Genomic DNA, 17,533 nt, shown 5'->3' on the forward strand with positions numbered 1-17,533 from the left:
GATTAAAATTATACTCGTCCTACCTTTCACTTGACTTTTCAAACAAAGTTAATTCATAATATCCAAATATATCACTAATCTCTTTAAATGCAACATAAGTGTGATACCTTTAGAAATTAATCAATACATTAACATAAATATTGCCAAATATTTAAAAGTAATCCAAAGTGAAAGGAGTTACTGTGGAATTCGAAAACGTTACAAAGAAACTAAGAGATTTATGTAAAAAGTGAATAATGTTACATTGAATCTCAATTATTTCATAAATGAGATGGAATAGACCATAAATAAGAGCAAAAAAAATTCAATATCTATTTTATTATAACAAAAAAATTTCAATCTGCCTCCATCAAAAAGTTACTTTTTGTTTTAATCCCACAACAATCTACAAACATCATCACAGATAGAAAATTCCAAAAACACAGGCAAAAGATGCTCAACAAAATCCCTTAAAACATCTAAAACAAAACAAAACAAAACAAACCCATCATTTCATCAAACACTTTGAATATGCAGAGGGCTAGTTTAAGTGGTTAGTCACCTTCAATCGGGAAGAATTTGTTCACCGTCTGCATCTGCTTCAGTCTCGACCTTGGGTTTCGAAGCTTGGCCCGCTCCAGGAGCCTGTTTCTTCTTAATCCCGCTTACAATGTCGTCGATTCGTAGAAGCATGCATGCAGCTTCTATGGCCGTCTTGAAAGTTTGCGCCTTCACGTTGTATGCATCCCAAATCTGACACATGTTTTTAAAAATTCATTCAACAAGACAACAACAATCTACAAAGTTCGAGGGATACAATGGAGGCATCCATCAAGCCTACTTTAATTTACAAGACCATAACCATATCTTCACACTTATGTCCAAAGGTCTTAGACACGGGTGTGATTTTGCTTAACAATTCATTTTTAATAAAAGAAAAACCACCATTTTCACTATAAAAGGGTCTTAGATGTCTTTCATGTATCTGAAGTGGACAATTTCATCCACCTTATTAACATCTTGAAAAGTGGATCATAATTGTTACACACAATCAAAGTTTAGGGTGAAAAATTCAGGTAGAAAAGTGAAATTATGGTGAAAATTTGAGGACTAACACTGTACTAATAGAAAAAGTGCAAATTTCATCATACCTTTTGGTCTTTCATGTCAGTAATGGCACCAGTGTTCCCATCTATGCCAATCCATGCATTTTCACCATTTGCATGCTACAATCACAATTTCAGAAAAAGAAAACCGTAAAGTTCAGGGTATTGTCAAAAGCGTATAACTGCACTGAACTCTAGAAACATCCATACCTTTCCTTGCAGAGCAGTCATGGTTCGTATCACATTAACTCCACAATTCTGCGCCAAAGTACGTGGTATGGCTTCAAAAGCAAGAGCAGCTGCTTCATACGGCCACTGGTACGCAACCAATGAAAATAAGCACACTAGCAACTCAAATATCAGCATATTACCAAAAACTAAATATCTAAAAGCATTGGTAAGTATACATTCAAATGTCAAGAAATGTTAGCATATCAAAGTCAGTTAAGCAAGCATCAAGCAACTTTTCCATGCCTTCAACACTAAATCTTCTGGCAGCTAAAAAAACAATGAAATTATAAAAACTATATTTCTAAAGCTGCCGATATGTATTTGAATGTTGAGAAAGGTTAGCACTTAGCATTCAGGATCAAATAATTCCTAGATTGAATTAAGTTACGCATGAAGCATCAAACACCTTTTCTATGCCTTCAACAGATGAACTCTTCTGTTTCAAGGCGGCAGAAACAGTTAATTCTGTAGCACCACCACCTGGAACAAGCTTCGGATTCTTGATTATGTTTCTTGAAACGGACATGGCATCCTGTAATTGAAACAAGCTTCAGAACTTTATTCCATAATAGATAGAAGCAGCATATTTTACTTACCTGCAGATTTCTCTCCACCTCGTTCAGGAGATCCTTGCTAGCACCCCTTAAGAGAACCGTACAAGCTTTAGGATCTTTGCAATCAATAATGAAAGCAAAGAACTCATCACCCATTTTTTTAACTTCAAATAGCCCAGCTCCAGTACCGACATCGGACTCCTGCAATTCATCAGGACGATTCACAATAACAGCTCCAGACGACTTTGCAATTCTGTTGTTGTCCGTCTTTCTCACCCTCCTAATTGCACTGACACCAGCCTTACTAAGATAATGGCATGCCAAATCACTAAGTCCTTTTTCTGTAATCACCAAGTCTGGTTTGAATTTCAGAATCTGCAGGCAAAGGTTCTCGATGTATTCTTCTTCCATTTTCAAAAGGACTTCCCAATCTTCTTCCTTAACCAGCTCTGCATTTGTTTGGTTCTCCCCTTTCTTATACTCAAGGGGACAATCAAGAAGAATAATACGTGGATTTAAGATCTTTCGTTTCATTTTGCCGGGAGCAACTACATCTTTATTGATCATCACTCCCTTGAGGACCTTAGAATCTTCCAACTGGCTGCCCGGTACCTTCTCTACTTTAATGTACTTCTTAATATCAACTTCTCTCAGCCCTTGGCCAACGTCAACTCCAACTGTTTGAGTTGCATCAATTGCCAAATCCTGGAAGTTAAAATTAAGTAGCAATATAAATTAATTAAAATTATATGGAACACAAGAACTCATTTCTAGCTTTTCATTTAAAATAAAAACAGATGATCTTAGAAGGAATAAAAGTTCTTTGCACAGAATTTATACAACTACAAAAGAGAAAATCTGAGCTACAAAGAAAAAGTAAGAGACACAAAGAGTTACGGAACATTATTGCATAAGCTAGCACAGTCTTGCCCCTGTTGTATCAGTAGAGTGTCTTTTCACAAATACGGCGCTAAGTAGATTAGGCTCACCATCAGACAGTTTCAATCGCTAAATGCATTGCATCAAAGTTGCAATCTAATAGCAGGCACACAAATTTAAAAAGCATGGAAAATGAAAGATAAATGTAAAAACAAAGACATCTGAAGTAAAGGTTCCGGTTCATCTTCTGTTGAAAATTCACTAGAAGTGTCTGTACTAATGGTAAGACACACCAAGAATGGCTTAATTAAATGCCTAAAGATACTTTTTTTTGTTGGTTCAATCAAAATATAGGAACAAACTTTGTATTTTCAGCTAGAAAAAACAAGATATTGGCACCATTCCCATGTCAATAAGACATAAATTCTGGTGTGTTAAACATGTCTAACATGGGCAGTGATTATACAAACTCGGTCTTTCATGCGAGCCAGACCAAACACCAAAATGAAGAAAGTGAACTGAGACAAAAATAGGAGATTGCAGGGTCATGTGAAAAACACGATACACAAACTGGACAAAAAAATGTCTGAGTATACCATTTCTGTACACTTTTCATCCAAATGCACGAGTCTGAATATTTTAGTAAAATATAGGCCAATACATAGAGAACCATCTCAGATATTCAAATACCCAAAGCAAATTACTATAGTTGCTTGATTTATGATTTCAAATGTTCCCTAATTCCTTCTGTAACACACATATTTCAAATGTCTTTTCCCCCTAATGCTTGCTGATTGACGCAATATTAATTATTTGGAAGTAAAGATGAGGAACCAGATCTGTTCATATTCAAATTTGAGCAAACTGCTAAACAATCAAATACTCAAATGGTTAGATGACTATTCTAACATATGCCAGTTGCAAAAAGGAAAAACAATAAAGGTATCTACTAATCTAGCTCATTGGCATATGCTAATGAATCTATAATAAAATTTCCCATAAAAAAAGTTTTGATTAAAAGAACACTAACGGCAATCAGATCCCCAAATTGACTGGTGAACTTTGTTCCTATGCAGCTCTTCACAAGTCCCAACACCGTTGAACCTGCCATTCAAATATAAAAGAAAAAATATGATGATCCATAGATGATAACGATGCAAATACATGGGGATAAAAGATTAAAAAAATTGTTTTATGATTATAAAAGCTGCCCAGGAGAAACATACGGTGTTTCACATCAATAGTCATTGCAATATTGTCAAGCACAGCAATAGCATCCTCCAAAGCCTTATTGTATGCTGCAAATGAAATGGTTCATCATCAAATGCTAAGTAATGATTCAAAAGCAGATGCTAAGAATCTAGCATCAGTTCTAAGTTGCATTACCTCGACAGATAACCGTAGGATGATAATTTTTTTCGATAAAGGCTTCTGCGACATGAAGCAACTCACCAGCTGCACCAAAGAGTACACCAAATGTAAGTACTAAAGGTAATTAAATCTCGACATGTCGATTAAACATCCAACCGAAGGCAATTGAACACCAAATAAGCTAAGCAATAAAAATCCATTGATCACAAGAAAAGATCTTATAGATGAGAATATAATTGAACAATAAACTAATGTATGCAAAAGTATCAAAGCACATAAACAGCATTCTGCTGCGTAAAAAAATATATACCAAGAACAATGACAGATGTCGTTCCATCTCCAACTTCTTCATCTTGCGTTCGGCTCAATTCAATCATTGACTGCCACGATAAACAACAAAAAAGATACGAATGAAAGAAAATAAGACAATTTTTTTCTGGGGGTGGGGAAGCATTCACATGCTAAAAGCAAATCAAATAGAGATGCATGGTGGAATATCATGCCTTTGCTGCTGGGTGTGCAATATCTAACTCACGTAGGATGGCATTTCCATCATTAGTAACGACAATACCTGGTAGAAACCAAAACCATACAACAATATTTATACCAGCTCAACAAAATCGCATTCGAAGGGTAATAAAATGTTTTTGTTGATTCCAAAACATCTGCACTGGAAATATAAATAGAAGTGAAAAAAGGATTACCTCCAGAAGCATCAAGGAGCATTTTCAACATGGATCGAGGACCCAATGTTGTTCGAATAATGTCAGCAACAGCCTGTAAAATAATTTTGTTCAGTGAGCATTGAACAGACAACAACAAATGGAAATCATATGGAATACCCAAAGCATGTTGAATCCTGCCTTCTTAGATATATATATAAAAGTCCTCAGATCAGAACTCAGAAACAAAAACTGGGTTTACATTCTTTTAAAATTTAAGCAGCTTTATCCAGCAATCACGCTATAGATTAATACAGAGAAAGTAAAACCGGAATAAATTTAAAAAAATTGAAAGAAAATGATTACCTTGGAGGCTTGGATATTAGCATGGTGAACCTTAGTCCCCGACTCCCGCTTCAACGAATCCTCTGCGTATTTCAATTATATTTTTAGGAACAAATTGAATCTAAAAGGCCCATTTGGGATTAAAAAATGCATCAAAAGAAAAGAAAAGAAACTTACTCAGGACGAGAACTGGGGCGTGCATGATTTATGATTGTTTTTGGTATTAGAACTTAAAAGGTGTTGAAGCAGACTAATCTAAAAAAAGGGTTTCTTCTTCTTCCACTGAAAAACCCTACTAAAACGATGGACCTTTTCTCCCTCCAGTTTTTTCTCTTCGCTTGTTTTGTATGGGAACCAATGGAAGATTTAAAAAAAATGAGGTTCCTGCCATTTATGGGCTTCATTTGTTTTCTTCTTCTTTGGATAGGCCCAATTACTTTTCTATTCGCTTGTTTTATCAATAATATTACGATAAATCTCAACATCACCATTATTTTTTTTAGTGAAAGACAGATTAAAATAGAATTAAAATGTAACATTATATATAATTTTAAAAAAATAGTTAAATGATTAAAATAGTTAAATTATAACGTTCCTCGCTAAACTTTATCTTCTCTCCTATTTTCCTCACCTAACTTTTAATTTAATCAATTTGCTCACTGAACTTTACATATTGAATAATTTTGTTCACTACGTCGTTGACTATTTAACGACATTATGATGTGGCACAAACATAAAAACAACATCGTTTTGAAAAACTCAAATATACTCCAAAATGACGACGTTTCGGTGAGTGAAATAGAAGAGAAAGTAAAAAAAATAGAATTGTATTATTTGTTAGTATTATTATAAAAATTAGATAAAAAATATTTTTTTCCTCTTAAGTAACAAAAATTCATATGAAACGTGAGTTTTAAGGATCTAGCATAAAAATGACATTCTGATCCAGGTCCATGATTGTAAAAACAATAAACACCCTCCAATGACATTTTTGTCTGATCTACGGCTCTACAAAGTTGCCGGAACAAAAATGCTGACACCCCAACTTATATTTATTGAATCACTCAAATTTTGCAAATTATTCAATCACATCAGATGAACCTTATTTCGGGATTTATCTGACATTAAAATCCCCCAAATAACTCGTAATATATGCGCACGAGAAAATCACTTCAAAAATTTAATAAAATAATATAACTACTTAATTTAAAAAAAATAAAATATTAATAAATATTCATATATAAAAACATTTATATTTACCTCATTCACTTCATGCAACTCGCATCCTACAAGATGCGAGTTACGTTGAAAACACTCGGAGTTTATTCCGTTCTCAGTATCTCGCGATTTGCAATACGCGAGATTGCTATCAGATTTTATCTTTTAAATTTCAAAATATATTATAATTATAATATTTAATATTTTACGCATATAATTTTTTATTATTTCAAAATTTACAAAATATATTATAATTTTTTATAAAATATTTATTTTAATTACTATATTTATATATTATAATTATTTATTATATTTAATAATTAATATTATTATTAATTATTATTATTATATTTATTTATTATATTTATTTAATTTACACGTTTCAAATTAGGCTGCTGAATTCGAAAGAACTCTGCGCTTTGCAAGCCGCGAATTCCCCATAAATCTCGTGATATTTTTTTTATCATAAAAGTTACCTCGCCCTTCGCAATCGCCCTTCTCAATGCACGAGGTCATTTTATTCAATTATTTTATTGATTTACCTAAAAAGTGTGTCTACATCATATGTATCTCGCATGTTGAAGGGTGTAAAACTTAACACGCGGTTTGCAAGCTACGAGGTTGTTCAATGTGGACAATTTAAGATTATTCTTCCAAATAATTACGGGAGAAATCTATTTCTTTAAATAATTATTTATTTGGGGATTTTAATATAAAATTGCCATTAATCTCGCTACCTACCAAATTTAAATGTTGAAAACATGAGAACCTTTCACTTAAAATATAAAAATAGGAGGATCAAAAGTGATAATTCCCCAAAATGAAAAAACAGTAATAAAAAGTGAAAAGAGTAAAGCTGCCAAATAGCTTGGACGGCAAATTGTCAGCTAATAACAACAACGTTGACACTGAGTCCGAACGGAGAGCATTTTACGGCGCTGAGTCGAGTGATCGAGTCACCGGCAACGACGGCAACTCACTCCCCACTCTTCTCTTTCATCGATCTTTCAAAATTCAGTCGCCGTTTTTTCCCCCATTTTCTCGCAAACCCAACCCAAATTCAAAGCGTTGCTCCACTCGGGTATTATTATTTTAATAATTCCCTGGTGCTTTTCTTTAAATTCTTTGGAATTTATCACAAAAAAAATCACCCTTACATGAAATATTTACATGTCAGATATTATTTTGTTAAATTTTATTTATATAACATCTTTTTTCGATAAAGCACGAATTTCATCTGAATTTACGTCACATCATAAAAGGTGCAGATGACCATCTACACCTTAATTGAATTGGTGCCACATAAGAGCAGACACGAATCACCTTTCAACCTTAGCATTTTAAATACATATTAGTTCCATGAGTTGAACTTAATGAGATTAGCTCATATATACATATTGGAGTGTTTATGTTATTTTTCTTGACAATGTGAGTTAAAAGTTAAAAAATATGTATTTCTTTATGGACATATTTATATTTATTTACGTTATCTTTAATTAGAAATATTAAGAATATAAAGTAAAATTTACGTAAAAAGAAATTGTTCATATATTATTATTATTTTTATTTATTAAGTATTGATTGACATATTTATTAAGTATTAAAAATATAATTTTTAATTTTTATCTTATATTATTAAGAAACATAACATAAACACTTCAATATACCTATATAATTTAACCATATTAAACTCTTCAACTCATGAAACTAATATGTATTAAATTAAAATGTTAGTTCTTATAATTTTATTTTTTTAATTTTTAAAATATTAAGATGCGGATGGTGATATGTGCTCATCCTTAAGTGGCACCAGTCATCCGCGTTTTTTATGACGTGACGTTAACTCGGATAAAATTTAACAAAAATACGAATAATGATTCGTGTCTTATCAAAAAGGTACTATATCAATAAAATTTGACAATTTAACACATAATTATTTTATGTTAAGGTGATTTTTCGATAAAATCGCCTCTTTAGCACAATTTGCTGACTTTCTATTTATATTTAATTTGTTTGTATTATGGCCACATGGATAATATGATGAAAGTCGTTTACTTCCTCGAATTGTCATGTCAACAAGCCCTTTTAAGTCGCCTACAGTCATCGCTGGCTTTGCTATTTCTGTGGTTAATGAAGAAACCATTTTGAAAACTGTGCAAACCCTTTCTCAATTACCTCCAATTGAATAGTAAAAAATCATATCTTTCTGTGTATATGTTCAGTTTTGTTGAGTTTGGATCTTTAGTAGATAAAGTTGAGGACAGTTTTTTGTTTACTTGCTGCTTTGATTTGGATTGAATTTGATCTGATCTTGGCATGGCAGAAGCTGTTAGGGAGGTTTCCGGTGACCCGAAAACTTCAGGCCAACCAGCTGGTGACTGTGTAGCTCCACCGAATCAGCTGGTTTCGGTGTCGCCGACTGCGGGTGACCGCGTAGCTCCATCGAATCAGCCTGTTTCGGTATCGCCGACTGCCGGTGACTGCGCAGCTCCACCGGATCAGCCTGTTTCGGTATCGCCGACTGTCGGCGATGCTAAACATCTGGATTCCGTATACGATGAGGTAATCTGCCTGCCTCTGCCCTGCCTGGTTTCCAGTGGTTTGTTTGGCTTATATGGTTTTCTTGCTTGCTTTTATCTTGTGTTTTTTCCTTTTTGATTCCTCAGAAATTGCTATGGAGTGATAATAATAAGCAATAGAATCAAGCTTATGAAAACTGGTTATAAATGAGTGGATGGCTATAATTTTAACTATGATACCAACATGATTCTTCTGCATATGCATATAAAGAATAGAATCATTCATCTCCTTATCTAAGTAAATAAAATTTCAATTTTATGTTCTTCGAGTATTTTTCTTCTTCTTCGAAGATTACTCTTTCTTTCAATCGGAAGCTGCGGGGAAAGTTATATGTACTTTTTCCCCCCAATGGAAACTCTGTGTTCTACATTTTAAGCAATGAGTTTCTGTGATTGAAGTATCTCCACACACGGTTCATGTTTATTCTTTAAGTTCATGAAAGTTGCAGCTGATCCATCTCGGTTTGAAATTCTTTCGTTTCGTATTGCAATATGCAGCTGAGCTTTGGCTATCGTGGAGGAAATTTTATTTTTGGCATTTCATATACTTTCAGAATGCTTGTAAGCTATTTATTTACCTTCATTGTTATGATGGATTTGCATGAAGTGTATATATTCTAGTATTTCTTCCAATTTTTCCTCTTTGTGCTTTTCGAAACAAGGAATAAACCAAATTGCTGTTTTGCTGAGAACTTGAATTCTTTGTGCAGAATTTGAGACACACCTCAAACACGGGAGCTTCTGTTGCAATGGGGCGGCTTGATGGTGCTGAATACGTTACTATCGGTGAAGTGCCAACTCCCACGTCGGATAACTTTAAGAAAGTATCCATTTTACCACTTATTTTCCTGATCTTCTATGAGGTTTCTGGAGGCCCGTTCGTGGTTGAGGACAGTGTCAATGCAGCTGGACCATTTCTTGCTCTTCTCGGATTTTTGGTGTTTCCATTCATTTGGAGCATTCCAGAAGCATTAATTACTGCTGAGATGAGCACTATGTTCCCCGAAAATGGTGGTTATGTTGTGTGGGTTTCGGCGGCATTAGGTCCCTATTGGGGGTTTCAGCAAGGCTGGATGAAATGGCTGAGTGGTGTCATCGATAATGCTTTATATCCGGTATTGTTTCTCGACTATTTAAAGTCTGGAATCCCTGCTTTAGGAGGTGGTTTACCTAGGTCTTCGCTGTGATTGCTTTGACTTTAGCGCTCACATATATGAACTATAGGGGTTTAACCATTGTTGGATGGGTTGCTGTGCTTCTCGGGGTTTTCTCTCCTCCCCTTTGTGGTCATGGGGTTTGTGTCGATTCCGAAATTAGAGCCTTCAAGATGGTTTGTCGTAAACATTCATCATGTCGATTGGAATTTATATTTGAATACACTCTTTTGGAATCTAAACTATTGGGACTCAATCAGTACGCTCGCTGGAGAGGTAGAGAACCCGAAGAAAACTCTCCCGAAGGCCTTGTTTTATGCTTTGATCTTGGTGGTTCTCGGGTATTTCTTTCCACTATTAGTTGGTACAGGGGCCCTTCCCCTTGATCGCGAGTCATGGAGCGATGGTTATTTCTCCGACATTGCTAAAATTATCGGTGGAGTTTGGTTGAGATGGTGGATCCAAGCAGCTGCAGCAATGTCAAATATGGGGATGTTTGTGGCTGAGATGAGTAGTGACTCCTTCCAACTTCTGGGAATGGCGGAGCGCGGGATGCTACCAAAGGTCTTTAGCAAGAGGTCTCGCTACGGAACTCCTCTAATCGGGATCTTATTTTCAGCTTCAGGCGTTCTATTGTTGTCGTGGTTGAGCTTTCAAGAGATTATAGCTGCAGAGAACTTCTTGTATTGTTTCGGCATGATGTTGGAGTTCATAGCATTTGTGCGGTTAAGGATGAAATATCCGGCCGCATCGCGACCTTACAAAATACCTGTCGGGACGGTCGGGTCAATCCTTATGTGCATTCCTCCAACCATATTGATGTGTGTTGTGTTGGCTCTTTCTTCGTTCAAAGTTGCAGCGATTAGCCTCGTGGCTGTCATTATTGGCATCGTAATGCAACATGGTCTTAAGTACGTTGAGAGAAAAAGGTGGCTTAAGTTCTCTACTAGTGCAAACCTTCCCGACCTAAGCGTCTCCGGTCACGATGACACCGATCACATAGCAAGATGACATATCGTCGCTAAAAACTCGAAGGTAAAGTTCTTCGTCCATTCCCAAGCCCTTAACCTTCCATTGGAAAGGTGGTTGATTATGGAAATGTTCATGAATGCCGTTCTATCTTGATTATGGAAATATTTTTCAAAAATAAATAAATAAAGATGATTATACATACATACATATATATATATATATATATATATCTTCATAAATTTCACTTTTTGACTGACAGTACATTATCCAACTAATTTAAATTATAAAATAATAAAATGTATACAAGAAGTACTATATACATCAATTAATTAACTGCAATTATGATTATTTGTCAAAATAGTGGGATAACCTACTCCCATATGAGATTGTTAACCAAACCCCTGAAATGACAAGAAGCAAAACCTATATTTTCTCGGCCAATTACAAATTTAGTATTTAAACTATCGGTTCGTACTAATATCTAATTTTTTTTAATTATACCTAATGTTTAATTTATTTCATTTTAATACCCGTAGTTAAAAATTTAGCGCATTTAGTACTTAAATTATTAGTTTTGTTCATTTTAGTACTTAAATTTTTATATTTTTCAAAATATAACGTTAGATTTTGAAACTAAAGTTTTTAACGGTGATATGCTAAAATAAAAAAAGTTAGTTATATTTTTTTGAAAATTTAGTAACTAAAACAAGTTAAAACGGATAATTTAAGTATTAAACGTGTAATTTACATTATTTTCTTACAATTCCATTGCTTTCAAAATTCAACATACAAATTATAATTTTTTTAAGTCCTTCACAAAATAATTGCTAGAATCAACATGGGTTTTATATATATGCATGCATATTTTGATTAATATGAAGTAAGTATAACACAATATTTGTTTAAATATAGCTCTTAACCTATCGACATTCATCATTCATAACCCCTGGTATCTATGGTGCTTAAACTCAGGTCCACAAGGAATAACAATTACTCCTTTATCATGGAGACCACTTTAGTTCGATATATATATATATATATATATTTGATTAATATGGTTCAACGTCGAGTGGAGCATCGAGAGACTTGGATGAGCTTCGAAATGGGTTTAGGGTTATGCTCAAGCATGTCGATTCACGCAAGAATTTAACCAAGTGGGAGCGGGTGCAACGTGGGATAAAGCGTGGGAACCATAGGATGCAGAAGTTGAATTCCATGATATTGGCGGCCAACACGGATTTGGTCGCGGTTCAAGCGTCGGTCGTCGCGGGGAATGGGAAGTTTCTTATGGATATGGTTCACGGTAGACGCCATAGACAAGTTACTCTGTGATTTTGGACACAGGGAGCAATTTGATATGGACTCGATGCAAGCCTTGCACACAATATTTCGATCAATTGACCCCGATTTTCTACCCGGAGAAGTCTTCGACGTTCTCCAAGTTGTCTTGCTCAAGCGACCTATGCTCCGCACTACCACAATCGACATACAGCGACAGATGCGAGTATCTCTACACCTACGGTGATTACTCCTTGATACAAGGCGTCATGGGAACCGATACGTTCACGTTCGACAAGGTTTCGGTCCCGAAAATTGGATTTGGGTGCAGAGAAGACAACAAGGGCGATGGAATTTCGCAAGGCGCGGGCCCATGGGACTCGGGCGTGGACCCTTATCCCTAGTTTCGCAACTGAAAGAACCCGAGTTTTCATATTGCTTAACCTCAATCGATGAGACACAAAAGAGCTTACTTGTGATGGGGTCAATAGCAAGTGGGACTAAATCATTAGGTGCAATGAAAACCACACCATTGATACGTAATCCATCACAGCCATCTTTCTACTACCTTTCACTCCAAGGCATCACCGTGGGGAGCACTGCCTTGCCTATCAAGAAATCAACTTTTGCACTCCAAGACGATGGCACGGGCGGCGTAATCATCGACTCCGGAACCACCATCACGTACCTAGAACAAGCTGCTTCCAACGTGCTGAAGAAGGAATTCATTTCTCAATGGGGCTTCCCGTCGACCGTTCGAGCTCAATAGGGCTTGACCTTTCATCAACTTGCAGTCGGACTTAGGGATGGCAACTCAACCCGAACCCGACGGGTTCTGACCCGACCTGATCGGGTCGGGTTGTTTTTAATGCACTGTTCGGGTCGGGTTTAGGGTGGAAAAAATTCGACCCGGCCCGAAAAATATATATAATTTTACTCTATATATTTAGAGATAATTACAATAATACCCCTCTATATATAATTTTTTTTAATTAAGTCACTGTTTTTAATAATAAAAATATATTTTTTTTATTATTTCGGGTCGGGTTGGGTCGGGTTTCTAAGTCATGTATTCGGGTTGGGTCGGTGAAACCTTACTTTTGTCGGGTCGGGCCGAGTCACGGGTGGAGGACCCTTTCTTCTCGGGTCGGGTCGAGTGACCCAAAAACCCGACCGACTCATTGCCATCCCTAGTTGGACTCGACACAAGTCGAAGTACCCAAATTGATATTCCATTTCGACGGAGCGGATTTGGATTTACCGGCGGAAAACTACATGATCGCCGACTCGAGCTCGGGTGTGATTTGCTTGGCGATGGGGAATTCGAGTGGGATGTCGATAATCGGCAATGTTCAACAGCAGAATTCGTTGGTGGTTCATGATCTACAGAAGCAAACGGTGTCTTTTGTTCAGACACAATGCCAAAACGTATGATTTCATTTCGTTTGTGCGTTGATTTGTAACCTCTTTTTCTTATTATTCACAATTTCATGTATAGATAGAATTATGTTAGAAATTAAATTCAATCCTTGTTCGAATTTATTAATGCTCCTAATTAATTAGCTTATTTTAGCCATCAAAATAAAACTATTTTTTTCACTCCAAAATGGAATGCTTAACAGTTCACCGAACGTATTCTTGCCAGCACAGATTAATTACTAACTATTATAAAAGTATGTAATTACTCGGTCATTATACTATTCTAAGAGAAGGTTTTTTCACACTCCGCCTGAATTCAACTCGATTCGATTTTATCTTTTAAAAGTTTTAACCTGATCTAATATATTTTAAAAAAAAAATCCGACCATCGAGTATGCAGTCCGACTGTTTCAACAAAAAGCTCATTAAACTTAGGCACTTAAGACTAGGTCATGAAGGTGGAAGTTGAAGTGAAAGACTAAAGGTAACAATGAAAATCTTGTTTTAGAGCCTCGGAGAAAGAATTCCATTAAAATAGATGCGAGCTGTTGCAGTGTAAAAACAGCTTACCCTGTTGTTGGAGCAACTATGACATCTGCCATGGCAAATATATGTTATGAATTTGCATCTGGCGGTCCCTGCATATGTGTAGTGAAGATTAATTATCATAGCAAGTGTGCAGGATCTACAATCATAACCCATGTTATTCGGGCTAGAGTGAAAATGTTGGACATGAGTATGCGTGTCAAATTATGCAGATTGTATTGAGGAGTTTGTGTTTTTAGGAGTTTCATAAGATACGTATCATTATCTTTATCTTCAGAGAGTTTGTTAGGGAGTCTATTTCTTGCACTTCATGGAAAATGAAATGATATCGATACTAGATGAATAGAGGCAAAATATGAGCATTTTGTAAAGGTAGTATCGATACTCATAGGGTAATATTGATATTACTGCTTTGTTAAATATACTGGAGTGATTTTTGACAATGTCAAAGCTTAAATTGGTATCAATAATCAAGGAAGTATCAATACTCTATAGGTTAGTATTGATATTACATGTATGCTATCAATGCTAAAGATAATTGGTGAATTTCGGGGTACTGGATGTACGTCCTGATGCGAGTGTGACCCAGGTCTCATTCAAAGAACCTATGTTAGTAAACTAGAAGAGTGTGGGTCCTATAATGTGTGTGTGACCCCAGACTACACCATGATATTTGCTTGTGTTGTGGATGAGTATTTGAGCTTCGTGACCGAGCCTCATCCTTGATGAGGCATATTGATTGTGGACATCCATTAGATAGGCGGCTTGATAGCATTGATGACACCGGTAACATTGTTTCTCTGACTATACATGCCGGCACACTTATGCTGTAAATACATGTAATATAGTTGAGTTATTATGTGGCATTGAGCTTGTTAGCTTAGCGCTCAAAATTAACCAGAAAGTGATCAACTACTATAGTGCTATGGCAGTAAGTAAAACACAAGTAGAAACGAACAACTGCAATTCATCTTGAATTTCTTGATTATAATCACTAAACAAAACAAGTTCTTAAAACAGTTGATGAGAAACTTTCTCATTTTCAGCAACTAAAATCACATTTAACTAAAATGAAGCAACTTTCTCATTTTCAGCAAAATTTGAGAATCTGTTCAAGGAAGAGTACTGATCACTGAAATAAAAGAAAATCCAAGCATGAATTTCGATGCGAAACAAGAGATCATTAGCAGAGAGAAGACTAACGATGATAAATTAGTGCACAGAAAAGGGTTTGATTGAAAAGAAAACCTTTATCGACTCTAAACACGACTCGTTGCTGCAAGGACCAAAATCATCTGCTCAACGGGCTTGTAAACAACGCCGGCATCCCTCAGCGATCCCATTTTTTGCATGAAAAAATGGGGTTAGTGGAGATTGTTGGGGCAAACTCAGGTAAACAGATTCAACTTTCAAGTCAAACAATTATGAATCTGTACAGTTTATATATAAAAAAAATTGGGTTTTGCCAATAACGATACTGCATGCAGCATTTAATATATGGAATAATTTAATAATTTATTAAAATAATGATTTCCATTATTACTGAGTGGGGATTGCCAATCGCAAAGAATCAGTTGATATTAATGAACTCAATAGTGCAATACGTAGGATTAATATACAAAAAAATTATTAAATTATATTTAAAATTAACTTTTTAATGTTTAAAAAATATTCATTAATAATTTTATTTGTATTCGTTATATTTTTAGATGTTTATCCTTAAAAAATTGTTTAAGTCGTCATACATTCCGGACGACCTACTACGTGGCCAGCCATGCACGTCCCCAAGCATAGGTCGCCATGCCCTCTGGGCGACCTTGTAGGTCGCCATGCCCTCTGGGCGACCTTGTAGGTCGCCATGCCCTCTGGGCGACCTTGTAGGTCGCCATGCACTCCCTCCTACTCCTCGCGTGATTCCTCTTGCCCTCGCATAGCTCGCTCGGATGGCCTCGGTCGGATGGCCTAGATCGGATGGCCTCGGATGCTCTCACATAGCTCGCTCGGATGGCCTCGGATGCCCAGCATGTTGGAACATGCATGACACATGCAATCTCTCTCATAGCTCGCCGGGAAGACATGGTGACCTAGTAGGTTGTCCGGATGGTATGGCGACCTACGGCCAACACTGTAGATTTCACCCTATTTGAACAATTAATTTGTGGAGTGCATTATCTCGTGAATTAATTTGTTCGAAAATATTATCTCGAAAGTTTTACCCAAAAAACATTAAATATATATTTTAACAAACAAAAAAAACTCTTTAGACCGATAAAGAAAATTTCAATAGTATAGGGGTGAGATCCGATTATACAATGTAAAATTTTCAGTTTTATACAGATTCAAAACCATTTGATGAATGAAAATATATGACTCAGATTAACAGTATGATATTTGAAAAATATTCCACTTGGAAAAAAATAAAAAATCAATATGAATCATCTATTTTTATTTATCTGATGATACTATATCTATATAAAACTAAAATAAATTATATTGTATAAGTAGATTTTAACCTTAATTTATATATTTATTTTTATATTAAACCATATATGTATAATATTAATGAATTCATGTGTTCCTTCCGTGTTAAATTATTAGTTTTTGACACAGTACAAAAGAGTCGGTGGTCGTTAACTTCTAGGCTTTAGTGTTTAAAAATAAATTGTAAAGCACACAAATCAATATACCTGATCATAGGATATCATTTTATTAAGTTTATTCATTATTAAAAATTATAAAATAATTATAGATTATTATTTTATTGATTCTTTCGATTACTAAATGTTATAAAATGACCATTCAATTATTTATAAATTTTAAATTTATCTTTTTCTGTTAAAAAAATTATAATTGTCTGAGCTAAACGTTAATTTGCTGACTGAATATAATAAAATTTGATCTCATGATTGTTTGAGTTGTATAGTTGTTTGAGATTATGATATATATTTTCATATCTCAGTTAGCATATTAGCATTCAACTCAAACAACTATTAATATTTTTAACGAAAAATGACAAATTTAGAACATATAAATAGTTGAGTGACCATTTTGTAATTGGTAATAATCGTGTGACTCAACAAAATAATGTCCTATAGTCAATAGAACATTTTATAATTTTAATATTTAGATGACTCAATAAAACAATATCTTCTAGTCACTTTACCAAAAAAAAAATCAACTACCATACTAGCATGTAATAAAATAATGCCAACCGAAAAAATATGGGATCAATTAAAATTT

At 35.1% G+C, this 17,533-nt stretch overlaps 1 protein-coding gene and 2 pseudogenes across 1 annotated transcript; 2 read left to right on the forward strand and 1 right to left on the reverse strand.

Annotated features, from left to right (window-relative positions):
- Positions 1-348: 348 nt before the first annotated feature.
- LOC120169551 (T-complex protein 1 subunit gamma-like) lies at positions 349-5,329 on the reverse strand. Its single transcript, XM_039177670.1, has 13 exons — positions 5,305-5,329; positions 5,149-5,210; positions 4,825-4,897; positions 4,624-4,691; positions 4,431-4,500; positions 4,136-4,204; positions 3,976-4,047; positions 3,780-3,853; positions 1,913-2,575; positions 1,723-1,848; positions 1,296-1,400; positions 1,131-1,205; positions 349-732 (listed from the first exon to the last, which is right to left on the reverse strand). The coding sequence occupies exons 1-13, from the start codon at positions 5,327-5,329 to the stop codon at positions 544-546; spliced, it is 1,671 nt and encodes a 556-aa protein (XP_039033601.1). The 3' UTR covers positions 349-543.
- Positions 5,330-8,467: 3,138 nt separating this feature from the next.
- On the forward strand, positions 8,468-11,207 carry LOC120169591 (annotated as a pseudogene).
- A 798-nt stretch (positions 11,208-12,005) lies between these two features.
- Positions 12,006-13,762, forward strand: LOC120169804 (annotated as a pseudogene).
- Positions 13,763-17,533: the final 3,771 nt, after the last annotated feature.

The sequence above is a fragment of the Hibiscus syriacus genome, unplaced genomic scaffold (genome assembly GCF_006381635.1).
Source record: "Hibiscus syriacus cultivar Baekdansim isolate YM2019G1 unplaced genomic scaffold, ASM638163v2 tig00111769_pilon, whole genome shotgun sequence".
Lineage (NCBI taxonomy): Eukaryota > Viridiplantae > Streptophyta > Magnoliopsida > Malvales > Malvaceae > Hibiscus > Hibiscus syriacus.